The sequence below is a fragment of the Cladosporium halotolerans genome (genome assembly GCF_011745625.1).
Source record: "Cladosporium halotolerans strain TM138-S3 chromosome Unknown Sca4, whole genome shotgun sequence".
NCBI lineage: Eukaryota > Fungi > Ascomycota > Dothideomycetes > Cladosporiales > Cladosporiaceae > Cladosporium > Cladosporium halotolerans.
In genome coordinates this window covers 219,325-240,214 of record NW_027191455.1, presented here as the reverse complement: position 1 = coordinate 240,214, position 20,890 = coordinate 219,325, and the positions used below count along the sequence as shown (strand labels likewise).

Sequence of the window (20,890 nt, the reverse complement as noted above, 5' to 3'; positions counted from 1 at the left end):
GCAAAGCAGTAGCAGAGGGTTTTGAGGTAGAAAGTCATTCCGAGAAGCAGACAGACCGAACCGAACCAAAAGGGAAAACAAGAAAAAGGAAAAAAAAGCACAAGCAAAAACACCAAAAATGCTGCCCGCTCTTTTGTGCAGAGTAACGGATCAGAAGCAGATTTTTAAAAGGATTGGGGTGTACAAAAATTCCTCCCACGCGTGCAGGGTATATTTCGGGAAAATCAAAGTTGACCAGAAGGGAAGAAAATGAGAAGGATAGTTTGACCGCGAGATGGGTCGAGGGATGCCCCCGCCGTGAGGTCGGGATGTTTCCCTAATAGACAATAGGTGAAGTTTGTAGTAATTTGTCGAGTGAGTGTGGTCGCCGACGAGGTGGTGGTGTCGGTCGGGCCTTTTTTGTTGTAGGCTTCTGATGTGGTAGGCTTTTGATGCGCTAGGCCGTTGATGGTTCGTGTTCAGAGGTGTCAGTGCTTCAGCGAGTGATGAAGCTGTTGACGCATGGAACGCTTGACGTTGGTCGCAAGCGCCTGTTGTCGCGTGACCGACTTCGCGAAGTGGTAGTCGAGTTTTGCTTGCCGCCGTGCCGGGGTGCGAAACGACGAACTTCGTGCTTCATGCGACAAAGCTCCGTCGCCGTTCCCAGACTTGGCATTCGCTGGCCGACTATTCCAAGCAATGCTGGTAATTTATAGACTGGGCGGCTACGCGACGCCCAGCGTAGTCATGTTCTCCACCAACCGATTCTTCTCCGCGTGGGAGTAGAACGACGGCGTGGACGATTTGACGCTGTTGTTGGTGCTACTGTACAGGCGCGCAAAGGGTTAGGGTCGCAAGAACGTAAATACACGAAGGGCGCGGGTGCGCGCTGTCTTCTTTTCATTACGTGTCGGGAGCGGCGTACCTGTTGTCGGCCGCGTGGTTCGACTTCTGCCGCAGCAGGTTCACCACGCTGCGGCCGAAGCGCCGCGCTTTCACGGAGTTGGACGGGTTCTGCCCGGTGCGCGACGCCATCAGCAGCGCCTCCATCTCGCGGTACTTGGCTTCTGCTTCGGCGCTCGCGGCGTTCTGCTTGCGCATCTCGTCTTCCCAGGGTCGGCGGTTCGAGGTGTAGTCTGCAGGGTTGAAAGGTGGTGGCTTGGGCGGCTGGCCAGTGTCGAGTTCGTGTGCGGAGGCGTTGGAATGTAGTGTTGCAGAGTCGGCCCATTTCTCGCTTGGTCGGGCGCCGTTGATTGATTTGGCACTGGGCGGGTAGGGAGCCGGAGGGGCTATATCGCTGGGAGGGATGTGCGGAGTCTGAGGGGTGGAAGAAGCTCCCGAAGCACGACTGGCCGACCGAACAGTGAGCGAAGGCGGGTAGGAAGGCTCGTACTCGTACTTCTGCTCCAGGTTGAGCAGGAACTCCTTCGCGCCGATCTTCGGCTCGGACATCTGGTCGACGTAGACTTCCTCCAAGAAATCCAGGAATCGCGTGACGTCCGACTGGGTGCTCATGGCGCCCATGCTGACACGGACGACGCCCGTGGCCTTCCCATTCATGACTTGCGTCGGGTTCGAGCACCTGTGTCCCGCAGCGTACGCGGCTCTCATCTCCGCAGGAGACCAGTCGAGATAGGTGGCGACGCCACCAGGGTTGCACAACGAGCCGCTGCGCACGTAAATCTGCCTCTCGTCCGCCGCCTCCTCGACCTCCTCGAATCCGACCAGACTGCCGTCGGGACGCAGCACGTTGAAAGCGAGCGTCGCACCTTGCACGGACGGATCGCCGTACACGGCGTTCTCATCCTTGTAGATCTTCGTCACAGGCCGGCCGTTGCTGTGCATCATCCGGGACAGACCCTCGTACATCTGTCGTCCCAGCTGCGCCGTGTGCATCGAGATGAACTTCATCGGATTAGGGCCGTACAGGCGTTCGTGCACGCTGATGCCGTGGTCGAGCGCGAAGATGGAGTGGAAGGGCAGCGTGCCGTCCTCCAGACGATCGTGGATGGAGGTCTCCTTCTTCGCGTGCCAGGTGTCGTTGATGGAGATGATCATGTCAACGGTGCCGCCACCGAAGAACTTGCGGCCCTGCAGCATGTGGGCTGAAGCTTTACGCACGATCAGGGCACCAATGTTAGGGAAGCCGAAGATCTTGTAGAACGACAGAGCAGTGAAGTCGGGCGCTGTGGCTGCGTCGGACAGGTCCAGGGGTGCGGTGCTCGCGAGCGCGGCTGCGTCCAGGAGGGTGTAGGTCGGCGCCTTGTGGAACGATTTGCGGATGCGGCCGGGCCTATCAATTTGCAGTGTAACGTTAGACCTCGTGCTTCCTAACATGTGAGATTGACCATGCGCTCGCGGCGTGCAACTTACCAGTTCAGAGGTAGCCTCCGCCCCGTCATGTTCGACTGCCCTGGGTATGCGAAGAGTCCGAGCTGCCGTGATCGGGCTCCGCCCATTCCTCCGCTGTTGATCCAGATGTCGACTTCCTCGTCGCTTGTGAAGCAGCGGTGCAGTTTTGTCAATTCTCGCACGCCGACAAGCGATGTGTGCGCATCCCTGTGGTATCCATACCACACAGGCGTGTTGCTCGCGGCAGCGTGATCGCGGAAGCAATCGATGACCATCTTGATCGCGGCGGTCGCATTGGCGACGAAGACCAGATCGAACTCGTCGGGATCGGCGTTGAAGAATCGAAGTGCACGTTCGCGAATCGCATCGACACGGTGACCTGCCAATGCTGAGGGTGAAGACGCGGAGTGAGGGTTGCCGTAGAGGTTTCCAATCAAGTCTGCGGAGAACTCCTCAACTAGCGACTTTGCGTATAGCTGTTGTAAAAAACATTATCAGTTAAAAGTTCATTGCGACCTTGAACGGATCCTTCGCTCATTGCCTCGGCTCACTTACCGTGGTACCTCCGTGATCCAGATATGTCTTGCCCTTCAACATGGGGTATTCGCGATCGCGAAACTCCTCCACATCGTCTGGCTGCATATCGCCGGCGCAAGATCCTGACGAGGGCGGAGTCGTGAGGTCGGTGGTATGATCGTTCTCCAGATCAGAAACGCTGCCGGCGGAGATGTCCTCCGCCGAAGAATTCACCTCTTTGAGGTGTGTGGTAAATGCGCGTTTCGCCGCTTGCTGTTGCTGCAGGCGATCAATCGGATCCATCGCAGTCGGGCCTCCGGTGTGCACTGCGTTCAGAATGTGCGCTGGTATGTCCATTGGCAAACAAGGATCCGGGAGCGCCGAGAAGGATTGAATTGGTGAATAGTAAGAAGTGTGCTGCCGGGCCACGCGAGCAGCTATGCCGGCATTGCCAGTCTCGGTCGGATGTCGAAGCTCACAAGGCCATGAAAGAGTGAAGGGATCCGAGACAAGCGGCGCCACAAAGAATAATGGAAAGAACGAGGTTTGGCGCAGACAGGCAATCCGGTGACACGACGCAGCGAGCGTGACAAGCAGAGAGCGGCGGTGGTCGTGAACGCTGGCTACCGGGAGACTGGAGAGGCGGCGCAGGGGGGTCTGAGGCCTGAGTGTCAACGACGAGGCCGAGCGCGCTGCTGCCCTGGCCCGGCCGAGGCGAAGGCGAAGCAGTGACGGCGACAGTGGCAGTGGCAGAGGCAGACAGGCTCTGGCAACGGGCGCACCGGCGATCTTCGCTATTGGCCCGCATCGCCAGACGCCATGATCCGGGATTGCTCGCGGTGGCTCGCCCCCAGTGCCGGACTCGCCCAGGCATGCAGGATCCATTTGCGGCCCACTTGGCTGAGTGCTGATCGGGTGTTAGGGTTGGCCCCTCGCGGCTAGCAGAACGCGTTCCTGACCTAAGCGCCACCGCTCGAACGCGCCGCGCCCAGATCGTCTGCACTAGCATTACCTAGCGATGCCATGGGCGCTCTGCTGACGTCCTGATCACACCCGCCCTTCTGCACGGCTGCGCGCTGGAGATTTGCGAAGAAACGCTCTGCGCTGCGGCGACGCGCCGTGGCCAAGCAGCGCTGACCTGGCGGTGCAGCCGTGGCAGCCTCTGCGCTGGAGTTACGGCTCATGCAAGCTATTCTCCGAGCATGCGCGCTGACAGCACCGTGGCGCCACAGCTATGTACGTCCGACACGGTTGACCGCTAACGGTATTTTCGTGTCACTCTCGGCGACGACGCGGCCGCCCGCAGGGTCAGCACGCCCTCAGCACACTAAACACCACAACGTGGATTTTGACAGGTCTGCTACTGCCGCTCCTGCTGTCCTCCGCGGCAACGTGAAGATCGAGCGTCTTCACGAGCGAGCGCGAAGTGCGATCGACGTGGACGGCGCGATGTGACAATTGATTCTGATCATCGTCGTTGTAGCTCACGATTCGTCGTCACACGGCGCCCTCGACGCTACCGGGCCTAGCAGCGTGCCCGATTACGTGACTCGAGAGAGAGAAGAATCTACTAGTCTATTTGAAATGCGCACTTTACTCAGCTCGTGTCTCGTATCAAAGCCTGTCGCGTGGCATCAATCTGGATCCCAAGGCGGACGTCCAGATCCACTGAGTGCCATTGTAGAGTTTGCTCAACACATCGGTACGCCCACGGCCGCTGCCACAGTCAAATCAAGAGCGTGGTCGTGCCGGATCAGGCCAGAAGAACCACAGGCAGGCGACAAATCGTCGGCTGGATGGGACTCTAATCGCACCGGGCTGTCAAGGCCGTGGTGGGTTTTGCGTGGCGCGTGCCTATTACGGTTGATCCTCGCTTGCCTTGTGGAGAAGGAGAAAGTGAAGGTCGCGCGCGCGTGGTGGGGAGGAAACCCAAATTCTGTACAGAACGGCGAGCGCGCTCCGACCCCTGGCCCCAATCGTCCGCGAACAGGCCACCGCCGGCACCCCGCGCGGATCTAGAAGGATGTGTTTGCTTTCGTGAGAGGTCGACGGCGGTCGATCTTCAGCGCTATGCTGGGCCCGCGGCGGGCAGGGAGACACACAGGCCAGCGCACCACCTCGCACCAGGGCGGCGGGCTGCTGAGATGCCGGCGTAGCGCCATGCCGCAGTCGCCGAGCAATCGACAGATTCATCTACGCGGTGGAGACAGCTGTGAGCAGCCGTGGAAAGGGGACGAGGTGCGTGAGTGGCGGCGGGCTACGTGGGCGGGCGTTTGTTGCGTGGCATGGGAGCACTGTAGACGATGCTAGAGGTCAGCTGCAGGACCCGGCTCACAGCAGCAGCAGCATCAGCATCAGCATGCAGCGTGTGCGCAGCGCATCCTCCGCGCCTACGTGACGATTGGGTGGGAGGCAGCGGTTTCTGCACTCCGCCTGTTCGTGCAGGGCTGGGGCGAGTGGGTTTGTGTTTCACAGGCGCAGACTCGCTGGGACGCGGCGGCAGCACTGGCTGCACCGGGCAATCTCCTGCGCGCCGGGGCCCAGGGGTAAAACACGCCAGTGCAGCGTGCACAGATATAGACCCAGCTACCAAAGCAGCCGGGGGTTGCGGCTGTGGCTGCGGGCGCCAACGCGGTGTACCTCACAGGCGGTCGCTAGGCCGGCAAGGTTTGGCGCCGGCGCAGGGCCCTGGTCGATCAGCTCGACTTCACCCCGTGCTTCGTACGCTTTGGGCGGCGCTGGCAGCGAGTGATGGACGCGCCCACGGCGACTCCCTACTCGCGCGCCGGGCAGCGCAACGGCTCAGCACTAGCCGGCGCTGCGGGCTGGCTGAGGAGTCGCCGCCGCCCAACATGGATGGTGGATGATGAGGGATCGCGTGGACTGCAGGCGATGGTACGCGGCTCTCGTCCGCCGGCGTGGCGTGCGCGATCCCAGTGCCTCCACCCCAGCGCGCAGCCAGGCCGGTCGACGGGCGTCCGCACTCAGCGTCCGTCGTCGCCCGCAAGGCACCTTACGGATCGTGGTGGTGGTTGAGTAGTGCGTGTGGGCAGCTGCAGCACGCCGGCCGGCCAGAGCCAGGCCTTGAGACCTCCCGCGGTGACTGCGTTTGCTCGATATTAGCTCTCCCACCCTCCGCTCGGGCCCCTCGCGCCTCTCTTTGCCTTTCTTCTTCCCCACGAGTCCAAGCCCGAGCCCTCTCTCTCCCGCTCCACACGCGCGCGCAGAAGTGAGACCTTCTCACCGTCCACCGTCCTGCCCGGTTGCTGCCCTCCTTCTTCAACGCCTTCGCGCCTCCACGCTCACTACACCCGCCGCTCACTCGCCCACCGCCTCATCCAAGACACCCACCCGCCGACAGCAACGGCCGCCGTTCGCTCGTCACCCCGGAAGCTGGTCTCCCGCAACACCACCCCTCCACTCATTCACTCACCACCGCGCGCCCACCCAGCAGGACCTCGCGTCCGCTGACCAACACCACGTCTCAACCAGCTGCGAACCCGGATCGCAGGAGCTACTCCAAGATGTCCGACATCGAGAAGATGATCGGTGGCGACTACGCCCAGCTCACCAACACCAACATCCGCAGCTTCGGCTGGAAGGGCGTCACCGTCACTGTCAAGGACCGCCAGTCGCAACAGCCCAAGACCATTCTTAGCGATGTCAACGGCATTGTCAAGTCTGGCGAGCTGCTCGCCCTCATGGGTCCTTCGTAAGTCTTTTGCGCGCGGTTGCTCAATCGATCAAAGGAACACTTACTGACAATCACATGCAGTGGTTCCGGCAAGTCGACCCTTCTCAACGTCCTCGCGCACCGCACTGCGTCTCTGCACGCTTCTGTCAAGGCCGCCATCTACATCAACGGCTCGCCTGCCGACCCCAAGACTTTCCGCCGCATCTCTGCCTATGTCGAGCAGGAAGATGCGCTCGTCGGTTCGCTCACCGTCCGCGAGACCCTGAACTTCGCCGCGCGCCTTTCGCTGCCCAGCAACATTAGCAAGCTCGAGCGCATCCAGCGCATCGAGTCGCTCCTCACTGCTTTCGGTCTGCAGGGCCAGTCCAATAACTTGATCGGCACTCCCATCAGGAAGGGTATTTCCGGTGGTCAGAAGCGTCGTGTCAGTGTTGCCGCGCAGCTCATCACCAGCCCTAAGCTCCTCTTCCTTGACGAGCCCACTTCTGGTCTTGACTCTGCCGCTTCGTTCGAGGTCGTTTCGTTCGTGAAGGACATTGCGAAGAAGCACAACCTGATCGTCATTGCGTCCATTCACCAGCCTTCAACCTCCACATTCGCCATGTTCGACAAGCTGCTCCTGCTCTCTCAGGGCGGTACTGCATACAGTGGTCCCGTCTCCGAAGTCCAGCCCTACTTCGACTCTTGCGGTTTCCCTATTCCGCTCTACATGAACCCGGCCGAGTTCATCATCGACTTCGTCAACACCGATTTTGCCCGCGACAGGAGCGAGGTTGACCAGCAACTCAACATGGTTCACTCTTCGTGGCACAAGTCTCGTCTCGCGAGCGCCACCGTCACTGAACTGACCGATGAGATGGCCCGCAACACCATGGACGCTCACCTGATGCCCGACGTCAAGGAACAGGCCGCCGGTACCTTTGCGATTCCCCTGGCCCTCATCCACCGTTCTTTCATCAAGTCGTACCGCGATATCATCGCTTATGGCATCCGTATTGCGATGTACATGGGTCTGGCCGTCATGATGGGTACTGTCTGGCTGCGACTGAGCCCCACGCAGGGCAACATCCAGTCATTCATCAACGCCATCTTCTTCGGTGGTGCTTTCATGTCCTTCATGGCTGTCGCCTACATCCCCGCCTTCCTGGAAGACCGCGCCCTCTTCATGAAGGAGCGTGCCAACGGTCTCTACGGCCCGACATCGTTCATCATCGCCAACTTCGTCACCGGCATCCCATACCTCTTCCTCATCACCATCCTCTTCTCGGTAGTCGCATACTGGCTTTCCAACTTCCGCCCCACTGCCGATGCCTTCTTTACCTGGGTCATGTGGCTGTTCCTTGACCTGATCGCCGCCGAGTCCCTCGTCGTGCTCATCAGCTCTCTCGTCCCCATCTTCGTCGTGGCTCTCGCCGCGACCGCCTTCGCCAACGGCCTGTGGATGTGCACGGGAGGTTTCCTCGTCCCGCCGCAGACCCTCAACCCGTTCTGGCGCTACGTCTTCCACTACATCGACTACCAGTCCTACGTCTTCCAGGGCATGATGGTCAACGAGTTCGGCACACGCAACTTCACTTGCGCGCCGCCCAAGACGCCCGGCGGCCAGTGCAACTGCATGTACGAGACGGAGCTCGCAGACCAGTGCCTGATTGCCGGCACCGGCGTGCTCGACAACTACGGCTACAACGTCGGCAACACGGGCAAGTGGGTCGGCATCATGATCGGCATCATCGCCGGCTACCGCGCGCTCGGCTGGCTCGTCCTGTGGCTCAGGCGCACGTAGAGCACATGCGCCACGCATGCACTCCGAGACACGCCCAAAACTTTTCTTCTTGCCACGACGACGTTTTTGTGAATATTATAACCCTTCTTTCCTTACCTGTCTTCACCACCAACCCGGTATCACGCACGGACACGACACGCGCGAGACGACCGGGCCACAAAGACACGGGAGCCTTCGGGCTCCCTAGCTGCTCCTAATCACCGAGCAAATCGGCTACACTACATTCGGCTTCTTTCCTTTGCATCAATCCATTCACTCTCTACGACACAAACAGGCGCTGGGGGCGGGGGGATTTCCGATCATGTTTTGCCGCCCCTTCGATCCCAAGGAGGAGGGGGCCAAAGGCGTTTGTTTTCTCTTTTTCTTTCTGCGGCTTGACAGCGAGCACAGTACTGCTTGACTACTGCTCTCTCTTCTCTTTTGGTCTGCTTGTTTTATTTCTTGCTCTAGATACCATCGAGTACAAAAATTCGTGAACTACTCTTCTTCGACTTCTGTCCCACGCACTCCTGGTCTCCCCGGACTTTCCACGTGACTTTCTCCTATATGAGAACCATCTCACCCACCCCCGACTCCACCGCTGCAGCTTCACCATCCTCCAACAATACCAAGCCCCAGCCAGCCAGCCACTCACCCAGCTGAACGACCTTCACGCCCGCCGTTCTGCACACGCACCGCCCGACCCAGCTCTCTCAGCCGCGATCGAACGGCACATCTACATACAGGTGCCGCGCATGCAATATATTATCCTTTCCACAATCGGGTGAGCGACTGCGAGAGGCGAGTAGTCACAAGTCACAACAAACCGTGCCGATCGATCCGTCTTTCCATCGGAGAGACCGTTGTTAGCTGAGGCTGGTCAGGTGCCCAGCGGCTTTGCATAGGTGGGCTTCTGTTCCATTGTCTGGCGCTGTGTGGACGGGTCCGCCGGAGCGGCTGAGTTGTCGCGTGCCGTTTGTTGCGTCCTTACATCCTTCCTACGTTGAGTGGTACTTACGTATTAGGGGGCGGGTAGGTACAGTACGTATACGCATGCATGCACTGCGACTTTCCGACCAACGTTTGCCAAGGTACGGTACGGTAGAAGGGCTCGTTAGCTGCACCCGTTCAGCTGCCGAGACATCGTCGCGAGCGTGAAGCTTCAGTATCAATGACCGCGCCCACGTCAGATTCGCACTGTCGTCGGGGCCGATTCCACAACCAGGTGGTATACATACAGATGTACAGTAAGCAATCCTATTTCCGTCACCGTCCTCGTCATCACCATCCGGGCGGCCAACACCGGTCCGCCCATCAGTCCCCATCGATACTCTCATGCGAGGCGAATGTCCCCTCAACGTAACCGATGCAGGTAAGATGGATCGCACGCACCCGAGTTCCCGTGTCGCACACCCGACCCGGGACGCCCGACCGAGATTTGATCAGGAACCTCGTGTGCCGTATGCAATGCACTATGCACTGCACTGTACGGCCGGCCAGAGCCGCAGGCCGCTGTGCTGCAGCCATGCAGGTGCGAAACGGCGGACGCTGCGCGGTGACGGCTGCGGCTGCGGCGGGGGCGCGCTGTCACTTGCAACGTCATGTTGTAAGGTAAGGGGGATGTATAATCGCCTCGAACAGGCAGGGAGCCGAGGTTGAGGTCGAGAGTAGAGTATGATGACTAAGGCGGCCCGGCTTATATTACCCACAGAACAGTATAGGTAGCGTGACTAGCGAGAACAGTCCCAGCAAAACGCGATCGCACGCCAGCATTGTGACTCGCCCCCTCCCTCGCGTCCCAGACAAAGGGATCCAGCCCCGGCCGCGAGCGCGTCGCGTGGCAATCGCCCGGGATAACCCATGCGAGCGAGTCCCGCTGCCGCAATTCCAGCAGCAGGACGTGGCGTTCTTTGGCTGCCAGTGGCGAACGCGGGCCCTGACTCGAGGGCGTCTTGCTCGACAGCCTGCATGCCGCCTCGCGTATCGTATGCAGGCACCCTTGCTCGCTTGCGTTCCGTGACAGCGCCCGAGGCTGCTTTGGGGCGGGACGGCGTGGGCCCGTTAATATTCGAATCGATCCCGGCTGGAATCTACGCATCGTCTATCGCCCATCTATCTCAGATGCCGCTACGACCAGTACAGTACTGTAGCCCCGCCGAGCGAACCGCGGGCCGTGCGCGCTGCACACTCTATCGCAGACACTGTCGCCGCCAGCGCCAGAACAAGCGCATCTAGATCCCAGCGTGGTTGTTTTGCTTTGCGCAAGGTAGGGCAAGCGAAGTTACCGGCGAGGCCGTTAGGGCGAGCGCATCCCACGTGGCCTTCGCTCGCTTCAGCTCCGCGCCACGCCCGCAGCCACATCGCGAGACTCTGCGGCTGGCTACTGACGCTATCGCGTCGCGCGTCGTGAGAGGCGGACTCGGGGAGCTCGGATGTGGAGATGAAGAGGTGCTGATGAGACCTGCCGCTGCGGTATGCGTCTTCAGCCGGAGAGCCGATGGTATTCGCCTGGCTGGGCATTGGGAGGCTTGGGGGAGAGTTTGCGGGCTTGCGGGTGGGATACGAGGCGGAAGGTGCCTTTGCTGTGAAGGCCCTAGGGCAAATGGTAACGATGGCTGTGTCTGAGTCGAGGGAATCGATTGGTTGAAAAGGATACGTGCGTTTATCGGTGCAAAGGTGTCTTATCTGATCTGATGCTCGGTACATATAGTCACAGGTCAGTGTGAAGGCTGCGGAGGATTGGGATGACGATGGAAAAGTGATACAGTATTACTAGACATGAAGGATGTCATTTCTTAAACTGCAAGGCGACATGCATTTCATACATGTGTTCGAGTCTTCAGGATGAGAGTGTCGCAGATGGACATATGTAATCGGCTTCCGGGATCTTTCACTTCCTCGCTGTTGTTGTTGTTTGCATGAGTGGCAAGTTTTAGAGGTTTTGAAACGTCTTTGTCACTTCACGCCCAGTTTACAAGACGCTCTGATGTTTCACAGTCTCGATTTGACAGACCTTGACTTGGAAAGAACGTTTGCGCCGGAGTTGTGTTGCCAACTTCACTTCACATCATTCTCACTGCCGTTGACGAGCCTGCATCATCCAACAACATCCTACACAGCCGGACAACAAGACGACGAACAACGTCACCTTCCCGAATAGTACAAAGAAGCGAAAGCGGATCCATCCCCACCATCTGCGGGGCGAACTACTTCTCCGTCCTTGACACGATGATTCGGACACTTTTTCCCGTGCCAATCACCAAGTCTCCCGGACCACAGAAAGAATGCAGACCGAACAAGAACGCCGCGTCCGCCTGCCAGACGGCCGCCACCTCTCCCTCAAGACCTCGGGACCCCCGCGGACCTCCCCTTCAACCCCAGCCATCATCCTCCTCCACGGCCTCGGCGGCTGCGCGCGCGAATGGTTCGATGTCCAACGTCACATCGCGCGCTTCGCCCCCGTCTGCGTGCCCGAGCGCGCCGGCTACCACGGCAGCGACGCGCCCACGCTGCCGCCGACGAGCGCCAACATCGCCGCCGACCTGCGGGCTTTGCTGCGTGCGGCCGGCGTCCAGCCGCCGTATCTGCTCGTCGGGCACTCGTACGGCGGTGTCGTTGCGCGGCAGGTGCTGAAAGATGCTCCGGGCGAGGTCGCGGGCCTGGTGCTGGTGGATTCGGTGCCGGTTGCGAATTTCTTTCCAAAGGCGTGGACTGAGTTGCTGGGTGGGAGCACGTATGAGGAGGTCGTGGGGTTGAGGGGGAATAGGGGTGTTGCGGAGGCGGAGTGGGAGATGATTGCTCGCGAGAGTGCGATAAATGAGGCGCCGGGAGGGATTGCGGAGACAGAACTGGGGCTTATCAGGCCGGGCAATCGAGTGCTCGATGACGAGCTGCGGGGATGGCAGGCGCTGGGGAGGAAGCCTCTTTGTGTCGTTTTCTGCGATGAGAGCAATGACTTCCGGAAGGTGTATGAGTATGGGGTCGAGCATGGGTTTGGTACGGCCGAGCAGCAGGAGGTTGTGCGGAGACACTTGGAGAAGATGTCTGTGGAAGATGAGGCTGCGCAGCGAACACAGCTGGCTTTGTCTGGGAATGCGCGGTTCCTCAAGGCTGAGGGGAAACGGGCGACGCACAATGTTCAGTTGGTAGATCCTGCGTGGGTAGCTGAGCAAGTCAAATGGGTGTATGATAGATCGGTCGAAATGCCGTAGAAGCGCGGTGACATGCTTTCGATCGTCGACGTCGAATCATGGCAGCTGGACAACGGGAAAGACGCCACAGTCCGTCGTAAGCTCAATCTGTTTCAAGGAAATGGGAACCGCATCTGAAACCTCTTGGTATTCATGCAACGTACTTTTGTCAGTCCGTTATGGGATGTGGCTCGCGTCTATTGGCAAAACTTCGCTTCCATGTCAACGATTCAGTGGACAGCAGGCGGTGTGTATCCGTTTCAGAAAAACCCCCTTCTCGCGATAGGGCTCCGAGTGATTCGCGAAGCCGCATTGCAAGTAAAAGGACTTCCTCAGGGTCAAACAGAACCTCGAAGCAGGCCCAAAAGTCGGTGCGATCCATCTGCCCAAGCCCATCGGTGAAAACCGACCAAGTCGTCGAAGGCTTCCATCCGGAGCATAACGCCGCCTCTCCCACAACATCATAGAGACCTTCTTGCTGCAACCTGAAAACCAGGCCAGCGAAGTAATGTTCAATGGGGCTTTGGTAGCTCAGTAAGGCGATCCAGTCACCGGCTTTGAGCTCACATGTTGCTAGCCCCACGGGGCGTTCATCAACGACGAGGATCCAATTGCGTGTGATTTGCGCTGGAACCGGTACTTCGTCCAATTCAAAGGCTGCTTTCATCTGGCCATTCTGATCGATTGTGACTTGAGCAGATGCCAACGTGGAAACGCTGGGCATCGCGTCGCCGTGTCGTGCTTTCTTCCTCTGGATGGCAGCGTCAACGGTAACACTCGTGCGATACTGAGCGCTTGTGTTTGAGTGCTCGAGGCGCTCATCAAGTTGTGGCCGCAGGTTATGACACAGGTGAACAGCGAGTTCAACGATGTCCCCAGCGGCTGTACAAGCCGCATACTCCTTGAGCACCAGCAGAGCCAAGTCGAAACTGGTCAATGTATAATCAGGCATGATGCGGCAAGAATCGCGGAACAAGCTCAGCACGGCGAAGATCTTGTCCCTCGGATCCTGACATTGCAGACTCCGGATCGCGCTCTGGACCTCGAGAATGCCCAAACGATCCCAAAATACCTTTTGCCTAGACGTCTCATACCCGCGGTGGATCAGAGTGGCCATTCGCTGAAGCGTTACCAAGTCCTTGTTGAAGCTCCACATCAGCGAACCATCATCTTGGAATAGCCAATCCAAAAGCTTTACTTGCGCAGCCTTGTAATTGTACTCCCGCTGTGGGTTATAAGTGGCCAGGAGCTCCGAGCACACCTACGAGACATCCTTAAGAGCCTGCATGTTGGTTCTATGCGTGCCGCACACCATCTTTATCCTCGCAGCCAGATAGAGCTCTTGGTATGTCCACATGCGACTGAAGAATGGCCGGCGTCCAAAGGCTTTCAGTGCGGCGGTGAAGCGGTCGAAGTCTTCTCCAAGAAGAACCAACCACTTTATTGTTCGTCTCAACAGCTCTTCTTGCTGTTCGTGGAAGGTGATAATTCTGGCTCGGGCAGCGTCTTCTTGAGGGAGGCTCGCGAGTCTCTGCAATAAGAACTCCTATCGTCTCCGTGTGGTCCGAGGTAGGCCCAGACTTCGAACGAGCCGGCGAAGATTTTTGCGATCTTATTGACCTGAAAAGCTTTCTCCTCGAGATCTGTCTGGTTGATGCATAGGAAGTCGAGCCAGAAATGTGCACCTGGTGCGTGAGCCCTCACTTGTTGCAGGGCGTCATAGCCGTTTTGATTCATGCTTATCACTTCTCCATTCAAGACGAGCCGATGTGAACACGCTGGATCGCCGTACGCATACGTGATTGCATGGTACGGTGGACAGTCTGTCATATCATAGGCCTCTAGCCGGCATTTCAACGTCAGGCTGGACGGCGAAGACTGGAAGCTGAGCAGCCGTAGCTGAAGTTTCAGGATCGCGCATGACCGGATATACTGACATCTTTTCTCATGCAAGGCCCCAATTCCTGAGAAGACAGCAGAGCTTTTGGAGAGTTCGCAGTTGTCTGCGGTTGTTCGTTGCTCCCGAGATAGGTTGGGCAGGCTGAAGCACCCTCCGCCGCATCGAAGCGGGCATAAGAGTGAATGTCAGCCCCAAAGGCCTTCACACATGGCGCTATCACCAAAGATGGACAGTACTTCAGATTTGCACCGAGGAAAATAAGGAAGTGAGGGAGTAATTTAGCTGTATAGCTTGTGTAGTTCAAAGAGCCGTACTATCTAGCCCTTGACATTCCGTAACTTCGCACTTCCATTTGTGAGGGCGCTGCCGTCTGTTGAACCGTTTAATGCGGCATTTGGATCTATTACTGCTGCCGGCCCGGGCTCTTCGCTGGGCTTAGTATCGGATCCCTTCTTGGAAGTCTTTCCAAGCAAAGCAGCAATTTTCTCTTTCAGCATAGTCACCTTCGTCTTCAACGGCGACGCCGGTACCTCTTCGAGCAACACGAATTTCCTAATCAGCATGTTGAAGATGGAACCAAAGCCTAGCGCGATGACGGTGCTCGTGAGGATGATGACATTGTAAGGCATGCTGAAGTCTGGTGTCGGAAGAGGCAGCAGCAGGCTTGTCGTGCGCAAATACTCGTCTTGATTATTTCCGTCCGCAGGATCCGAGACATTGCGCGGAAGCACCCGGATTACGGCAGGGGCAACATCGAAGCCCCTGTTAGCGTCGGGAGGGTACTCGGTGTACCGGAGGATGGCCTTTTCGAAGTCGTAGTTTAACTCAACGGTCGAGTCGGCTGGAATCTCGATCACCAACTCCAAGTGAGTTCCCCTCACACGGTCTAGAGCTGGTGTGTAAAACATCTTTTCGATGTTGCCATGCTGGATTTCCAGAGTGTGCATGTAGGGCTTCAGATACCATGGCAAGCTTTCGAGGTACACAATCTTCTGAGGATAGGGATGTGGGTTCCTCAAGGTTGCGTGCATGCCACCTCGCTCTTGTCCATAGCCTGTCATTTGCCTCGAAGCATACAGAGGGGGATGTGTTGAGCTTGAGGAGGAGACGGTATCCTGTCTTGGCAGAACAACGTCAAAGTCCGTGGCCGCCTGCAGGCTGAACTTCCGAAGACCGCTAGGCTCGGTTTCAGAGCTTGCACTTCCTTGTGCTTCGACCGTCCTTTCCAAGGGAACGTCTAGACTGATGTCCCCAGCGCCATCCGCGTCTCCTAGCGGACACGCCCCCTTGATAGGACGGCCAAAGACCTTCGCCAGGCTCCAGCCTAGATCGCCTGTAGAGGGTTTGGGATAACAAGTGTCGTGACCATTCCAGACCTTGCTATCGTCGCACTCAATCTCCTCGATGGGTGGTGGTCGAGGTATCGGGTTGTGTCGATCGCGCATGCTCCGAGGTATGGACAGTGCCATTGAGACTGTTTGTTGGATCTCTAAGACACACTCGTCCTTCCTGCTGTTTGTGCTCGGGCATACTGGTCGGACGTCGACCGCCATCGACTGCCACGAGGCATCAAACAGCTTGTGTCCGTCCAGCAAGCTCGAGATGCCAGCCTTGCCCTTACAAGGCAGCATCTTCAGAAACGGCGTAAGGTTTTCGGTGCAGACAACCTCATGTGGTAGCATACCATGGAGAAGCTGTGAGCCTCCACTACCAGATGGATGCGTGCCCTCGGGTTCGAAGCTCAACACAGGTCGAATCGTCTTTGTCGAGTCCACGAAGTTGAGACTGGCACAAAAGAGTCCTGACAAGCTGTTCACCAAGTCTGACCATCGTTCATCTGCTTCCTCCGACTGTCCTTCTATCCAAGCCCATAGCTCAACACCTGTGCCGCCTTCTCGCCTGCCGTTCCGCGGGCGTGATCCCCATTGTTCTTCGTCCCATCGTCCCAACGCGAATCGCAAATGGAGCTCGGTTGTGTGAGTGTACTGGAGTATTTGTGCCAGGGACCGAGGAAAATAGCGGAAGTGCTGCGCGTCGTAGTCCGCTACGGGTGTGGTTGCCGTGAAGTTAAAGTCGGCGTGGAGATGATCGTTCGCGAGCGGTTTGAGGTATAGGTGTTCCGAATACTCCTGATTTGGGATCGAGGAGGCATGGCTAAGAGTGAACAGGGCCAGCACAGACGATAGCTGCAGGAGATCCCGGAGCTTCATACTGGCCCGCCGAGGCTTACCACTTCAGAGCGCAAAACATAGAGCTATTCCCCGCCAGGTGAAGTGAGGTTCTGGTCAGGTAACGAGGGGGAGTATGCCAAGATCCGGGGTAGAGGCGCAGGTCGCGCAGAAAGTGCAACGGGCTTCACGCGCCACGATCGCAAGCTCGACTTTCCTTCGCGACACATCAAGCCCACCTCTCTCTCACGACACATTTTCTGGATCGCGCTAGAGCGACTGGCCGCAGGACCCTCGGTACTGGATCCCGCCGACCTTCTGGTACGCACGACACACCCTCACCATGGCGGCCGAGCAGCGCAAGCTGCTCGAGCAGCTCATGGGTGAAAACCTCATGTCGATGCCCGGGACGGCGTCCAAGCAATCGTCCCTCACCATCACAGACCCCAAAGTCTGTCGCTCCTACCTCGCCGGGTCGTGCCCGCACGACCTTTTCACCAATACGAAGCAAGACCTGGGCCCATGCGATAAGGTCCACCAACCGAACCTGCGCGAGGAATACCTAGCTGCCTCAGAGTCGCAGAAGCGCGAGTGGGGATTTGAATTCGACTACTGGCGTGACATCGGCAAGTACGTCAGCGACTGCGACCGCAGAATTGATCAAGCGCAGAGACGCTTGGAGAAGACGCCGGATGAGATCCGCCAGACCAATGCGCTTCTCAAGGAGATCGCGGAGTTGAAAGAGAGTATCAACACGGGACTGGTTGAGGTCGAAATCATGAGCGAGGAAGGCCTCGTCAATCAGGCTGTCCAGCAGTTCCACGGCGTCAGGCTGCAGAAGATTCAGAAGGAAGAAAAGGAGCGCGAGCTGAAGGCACTTTCGGACACATCTGGCCCGTCTGGTCACCAGAAGCTACAGGTTTGCGACGTCTGCGGCGCTTACCTATCTCGCCTGGACAACGACCGCCGCCTGGCCGACCACTTCTTTGGCAAGATGCACTTGGGATACGCCCAGATGCGCAAGGAAAGCGAGCGCCTCCAGAAGGAACTCAAGGGACGTGCACCGCCGGTCCGCAACGATCCCATGGAAGACGACCGCAGGGACGGATACCAGGACGGCGGCTATGGAGGTGGCTACGGCGGAAGAGGCTACGGCAGAGGTGGTGGAGGTGGCGGTTACGGCAGACGCGGAGGCAGAGGCGGCGGTGGCTACGGCGGATCGCGCTGGTGAAAGCCGATCGCTTGCATTTGCTTATGGGTTTTAGCGAGGCGTATGGCGAAAAGAAAGTCAGGAATGCTGAATCATGGGATCACTGCCAGCTGCAGTGCTGCGACTCTTTGATAGTCTGATGAGCTGTCATCACAGCTCCATAATGCTCAGAAATTCAAAATGCCGTTCAAGGCGGATCCACTTGTTTCACTCCTCACATCCACCCTGCAAAATCGTTCCCTGTGGCAAGCGCCACAATCCCTTCAGTCGAGAAAGAGCACACGTATGTCGATGTATCTCGTAGCGCTGTTTTTGTGATCAGCAGCGTTTGATGCTGTGAACGTGCAGCGCCGCTACTCTATACCTGTGCCCAAGAATGGTAGGGATGGGCGGCCAGTTGCCTGATGAAGCCCCACAATTATGGCCCAAAACAGCTATTGGTACCCTGGTCAGCTGAACCCACACTACTACACTGGTAGACCAGTGGTGCGGTCCACTGGTGACTCTGGTGCCTATGAGGATAGGAAACAGAAATGTCCCTCCCAGGCAGACGATGTTCGCAGAGCAATCCGCCAGACCATCCTATCTGCACCACAGGTCTCATCACACCGCACGCAGGCGATACTGACACACCAAGCGTTCACACCCGCGGTAGCTTCAGTTGAAAGGAAAACAGCGATGGCAGACACGAGCTTTCCCTTCATCGTGTCGAGTGGACCGAAAGTACCCAGAGACCCGGCTCTCCGTACACTAATCCGCAAGCAGGCAATGAAGGATGTTGGGATTGCGCGAAAAAAACGTGGCGGCCATGGCCGCGTGAACCTGCGTCAGCATCCCACTGAAGAAGACACCAATGCTCAGAACGAGGCATCGACTAGCTCCTCTAGCACTGATAGCAGTACGACGTCAAGCGCCAAATCAACCCCACCAGAGGACACGGATACCGACGCCACGAGCACCGATGGCCAGCTTGTCCTGGCAGGCCAAACGCATGATTGGCTTTGCGACCAAGTTCTGACAGCATCATTAAGCAATCGCAATCCCAGCAGCGGGTTCGATAAGCTACGCATGAAGTATGGCTTCGATGTGCGGGACCTCTCGCTTCTGACCAGCTTCAATGTCGGTCAGAGCACCATGTATGCAATATCAGAAACGCCAGAATTGCTGATCACCCTACTTGGCTGCCCGGATATGCAGTCCTACCTGCAGTTCATACCCAGTCGGTACGGGCATAAGCCATACCTGACTGCGGTGGTTGATTGTGTGTCTGCGAAAGCTCATAGTAGGCTGAGAGGGCCGAATGTCAATTGCGATGCGATAGTGATGAGGATGTACGCTAAGGCTTTGGCATCTCTCCAAGAGGCTATTGCTTGTGAGGACAGCAGCATGGATGCGGATTTGCTCTGCGCCATTCAGATGCTCAGCTTACACGAGGTAAGTTTAGCTGGACAGCAAAAGTGATTTCTATCAACGAGAACTTGCTAATGATACTAGATGCTCGACCCTCAGCGTGCCGCTGCTTATACCCACCACATCAATGGTTCTGCTCTCGTCATCAAGAAGCGAACGCCAGCCAGGTTCAAAACAGAGTTCGAGAAGCTGCTCTTCCACTCCAGTATTGGCCCTGCTTTCACAAATGCTCTCTACAAGGAGGAAAGATGCTACCTTGAGGATCCTGAGTGGATGCGTCTCTACGAATCCATGATCCAAGAAACGCCTGGTCTCACGGACCGGAGCGAGGTGGTGATCCGCCTGCGCATGCGAATGCTCTCTCTTGCAAGCATGCTGGTCGATACTACGAGAGCCATGGACCCGGATACCTTCGATGAAGGTTTGTTGCTAGTTCTGGAGCTCAAGTGCCGCCAGATCCACAAAGAGATACTTGAATGCCTTGAAGATTACAAAGCCCATGTTGTCCGCATGTCAATGGCGCCCGTCTCCCACTCTGAGCTTGCAACGCGGCGCGAGGTCTTCGGCACCGCGCTCGAATGCTTATGCGTCTACAAGCGTATCTTGGCATCACTTTGCGAGCCGGAGCGACTACGTCTTGAGAACGAGGCTCAAGCGATCGCAAAGCTATTGCTCGATCTGCAGGATCAACCCGCTCCTCGGCACTCTTGGGTATATGCGGCCCACGAGAAAGGCGTGGCAGCTAGCATCCAAGCCACGGCAGAGGCATGGGAAGAGGATCTCAGCCACGCAACGTTCCAGGAGAAAAGACTTGCTGCTTGTGCGAGATGGAAGGAATTCAACAGCTACCTACACGGCCCATGATCACATTGTTACTTCGCTCCTCTTTCGCACGTGTCGAGACTCTACTCAGACCTCTGGAGCAGCAATCACTCTGCCAGCCTGCCACAGTCCCATGATCGGAATCGCGATCGACCAAGCATAAGCTACGGTGCGCGCATACGCCAGCGTGTCGCTCTTGACCGTCATGTACAGTGCCATGTACAAGGCACGCGCCTCGAAGAAGCCGAACGCCATGCTGTTCATGTCCTTCGCTGGCAGCTGAGCCACGTTCCCTGCCACCTGAGATGCGAAGTTAGCCGCGGAACGTCCAGATTCGACGGACTGTCGGCTCAAAACATACCATCGCCGCAGCAAACAGCGGGAAGACTTCCATGCTGTTCAAATGAGCACCACGAGCTCTCGCGAGATGGTTCCACGTCGCGGCTGGGAGTTTGCTCTTCCAGCTGTCGAGGTTCGTTCTCGGCCTTTGAGATTGTATGTCAGCTGTGACTTTCCTTTGGCAGGAGCGAGCCAACGCACATGGCGTTTGACATTTGGTTCTTGGTCGCGATCATGAGCCGGGTCAGATAGTAGCCGTGCGGCACGATGCCGAAGAGGAACGCGGCCGGGATGGCTTGCATCGACCAGTTGTATGGCATTGCGGGTGTTGCTGAGGAAGAGGCCATGGGGCTTGGTAGCAAGATGGGCAATTATCTCGAGTTGAAATAAGTCAAGTGAAAATGCTTTCGTAGGTATGAGGACGATGGCTGTGGTGAGTGAGATTGATAAGTCGATGGCAGAGTGGCAGGGGACGGTTGTATTTGTATCCATTTTGTTCCGACATGCATCGTACGTCTTCGAATCTTTGACCGTGCACTCGTTTAACC

The 20,890-nt window shown here is 57.5% G+C and overlaps 9 protein-coding genes across 9 annotated transcripts; 4 read left to right on the top strand and 5 right to left on the bottom strand.

Moving 5' to 3' along the window:
- Nucleotides 1-94: 94 nt before the first annotated feature.
- On the bottom strand, nt 95-3,427 carry WHR41_01543 (uncharacterized protein). Its single transcript, XM_069370149.1, has 4 exons — nt 2,887-3,427; nt 2,353-2,807; nt 905-2,272; nt 95-804 (listed from the first exon to the last, which is right to left on the bottom strand). Exons 1-4 carry the CDS (start codon nt 3,202-3,204, stop codon nt 705-707), a joined length of 2,241 nt encoding a protein of 746 aa, XP_069232672.1. The 5' UTR covers nt 3,205-3,427; the 3' UTR covers nt 95-704.
- Nucleotides 3,428-6,009: 2,582 nt separating this feature from the next.
- WHR41_01542 (uncharacterized protein) lies at nt 6,010-8,815 on the top strand. The gene is made up of 2 exons (XM_069370148.1): nt 6,010-6,559; nt 6,623-8,815. The coding sequence occupies exons 1-2, from the start codon at nt 6,372-6,374 to the stop codon at nt 8,322-8,324; spliced, it is 1,890 nt and encodes a 629-aa protein (XP_069232671.1). The 5' UTR covers nt 6,010-6,371; the 3' UTR covers nt 8,325-8,815.
- A 2,772-nt stretch (nt 8,816-11,587) lies between these two features.
- On the top strand, nt 11,588-12,514 carry WHR41_01541 (uncharacterized protein; the record flags this gene model as incomplete). Its single annotated transcript, XM_069370147.1, has 1 exon — nt 11,588-12,514. One exon carries the CDS (start codon nt 11,588-11,590, stop codon nt 12,512-12,514), a length of 927 nt encoding a protein of 308 aa, XP_069232670.1.
- A 148-nt stretch (nt 12,515-12,662) lies between these two features.
- On the bottom strand, nt 12,663-13,610 carry WHR41_01540 (uncharacterized protein; the record flags this gene model as incomplete). Its single annotated transcript, XM_069370146.1, has 1 exon — nt 12,663-13,610. One exon carries the CDS (start codon nt 13,608-13,610, stop codon nt 12,663-12,665), a length of 948 nt encoding a protein of 315 aa, XP_069232669.1.
- Nucleotides 13,611-13,754: 144 nt separating this feature from the next.
- Nucleotides 13,755-14,432, bottom strand: WHR41_01539 (uncharacterized protein; the record flags this gene model as incomplete). Its single annotated transcript, XM_069370145.1, has 3 exons — nt 13,755-14,024; nt 14,075-14,113; nt 14,352-14,432. 3 exons carry the CDS (start codon nt 14,430-14,432, stop codon nt 13,755-13,757), a joined length of 390 nt encoding a protein of 129 aa, XP_069232954.1.
- A 278-nt stretch (nt 14,433-14,710) lies between these two features.
- Nucleotides 14,711-16,603, bottom strand: WHR41_01538 (uncharacterized protein; the record flags this gene model as incomplete). The annotated part of the gene is made up of 1 exon (XM_069370144.1): nt 14,711-16,603. The coding sequence occupies one exon, from the start codon at nt 16,601-16,603 to the stop codon at nt 14,711-14,713; it is 1,893 nt and encodes a 630-aa protein (XP_069232955.1).
- Nucleotides 16,604-16,904: 301 nt separating this feature from the next.
- On the top strand, nt 16,905-17,792 carry WHR41_01537 (uncharacterized protein; the record flags this gene model as incomplete). The annotated part of the gene is made up of 1 exon (XM_069370143.1): nt 16,905-17,792. One exon carries the CDS (start codon nt 16,905-16,907, stop codon nt 17,790-17,792), a length of 888 nt encoding a protein of 295 aa, XP_069232962.1.
- Nucleotides 17,793-18,272: 480 nt separating this feature from the next.
- On the top strand, nt 18,273-20,879 carry WHR41_01535 (uncharacterized protein). The gene is made up of 2 exons (XM_069370141.1): nt 18,273-19,205; nt 19,266-20,879. Exons 1-2 carry the CDS (start codon nt 18,450-18,452, stop codon nt 20,043-20,045), a joined length of 1,536 nt encoding a protein of 511 aa, XP_069232960.1. The 5' UTR covers nt 18,273-18,449; the 3' UTR covers nt 20,046-20,879.
- Nucleotides 20,091-20,689, bottom strand: WHR41_01536 (uncharacterized protein; the record flags this gene model as incomplete). Its single annotated transcript, XM_069370142.1, has 3 exons — nt 20,091-20,303; nt 20,365-20,488; nt 20,544-20,689. 3 exons carry the CDS (start codon nt 20,687-20,689, stop codon nt 20,091-20,093), a joined length of 483 nt encoding a protein of 160 aa, XP_069232963.1.
- Nucleotides 20,880-20,890: the final 11 nt, after the last annotated feature.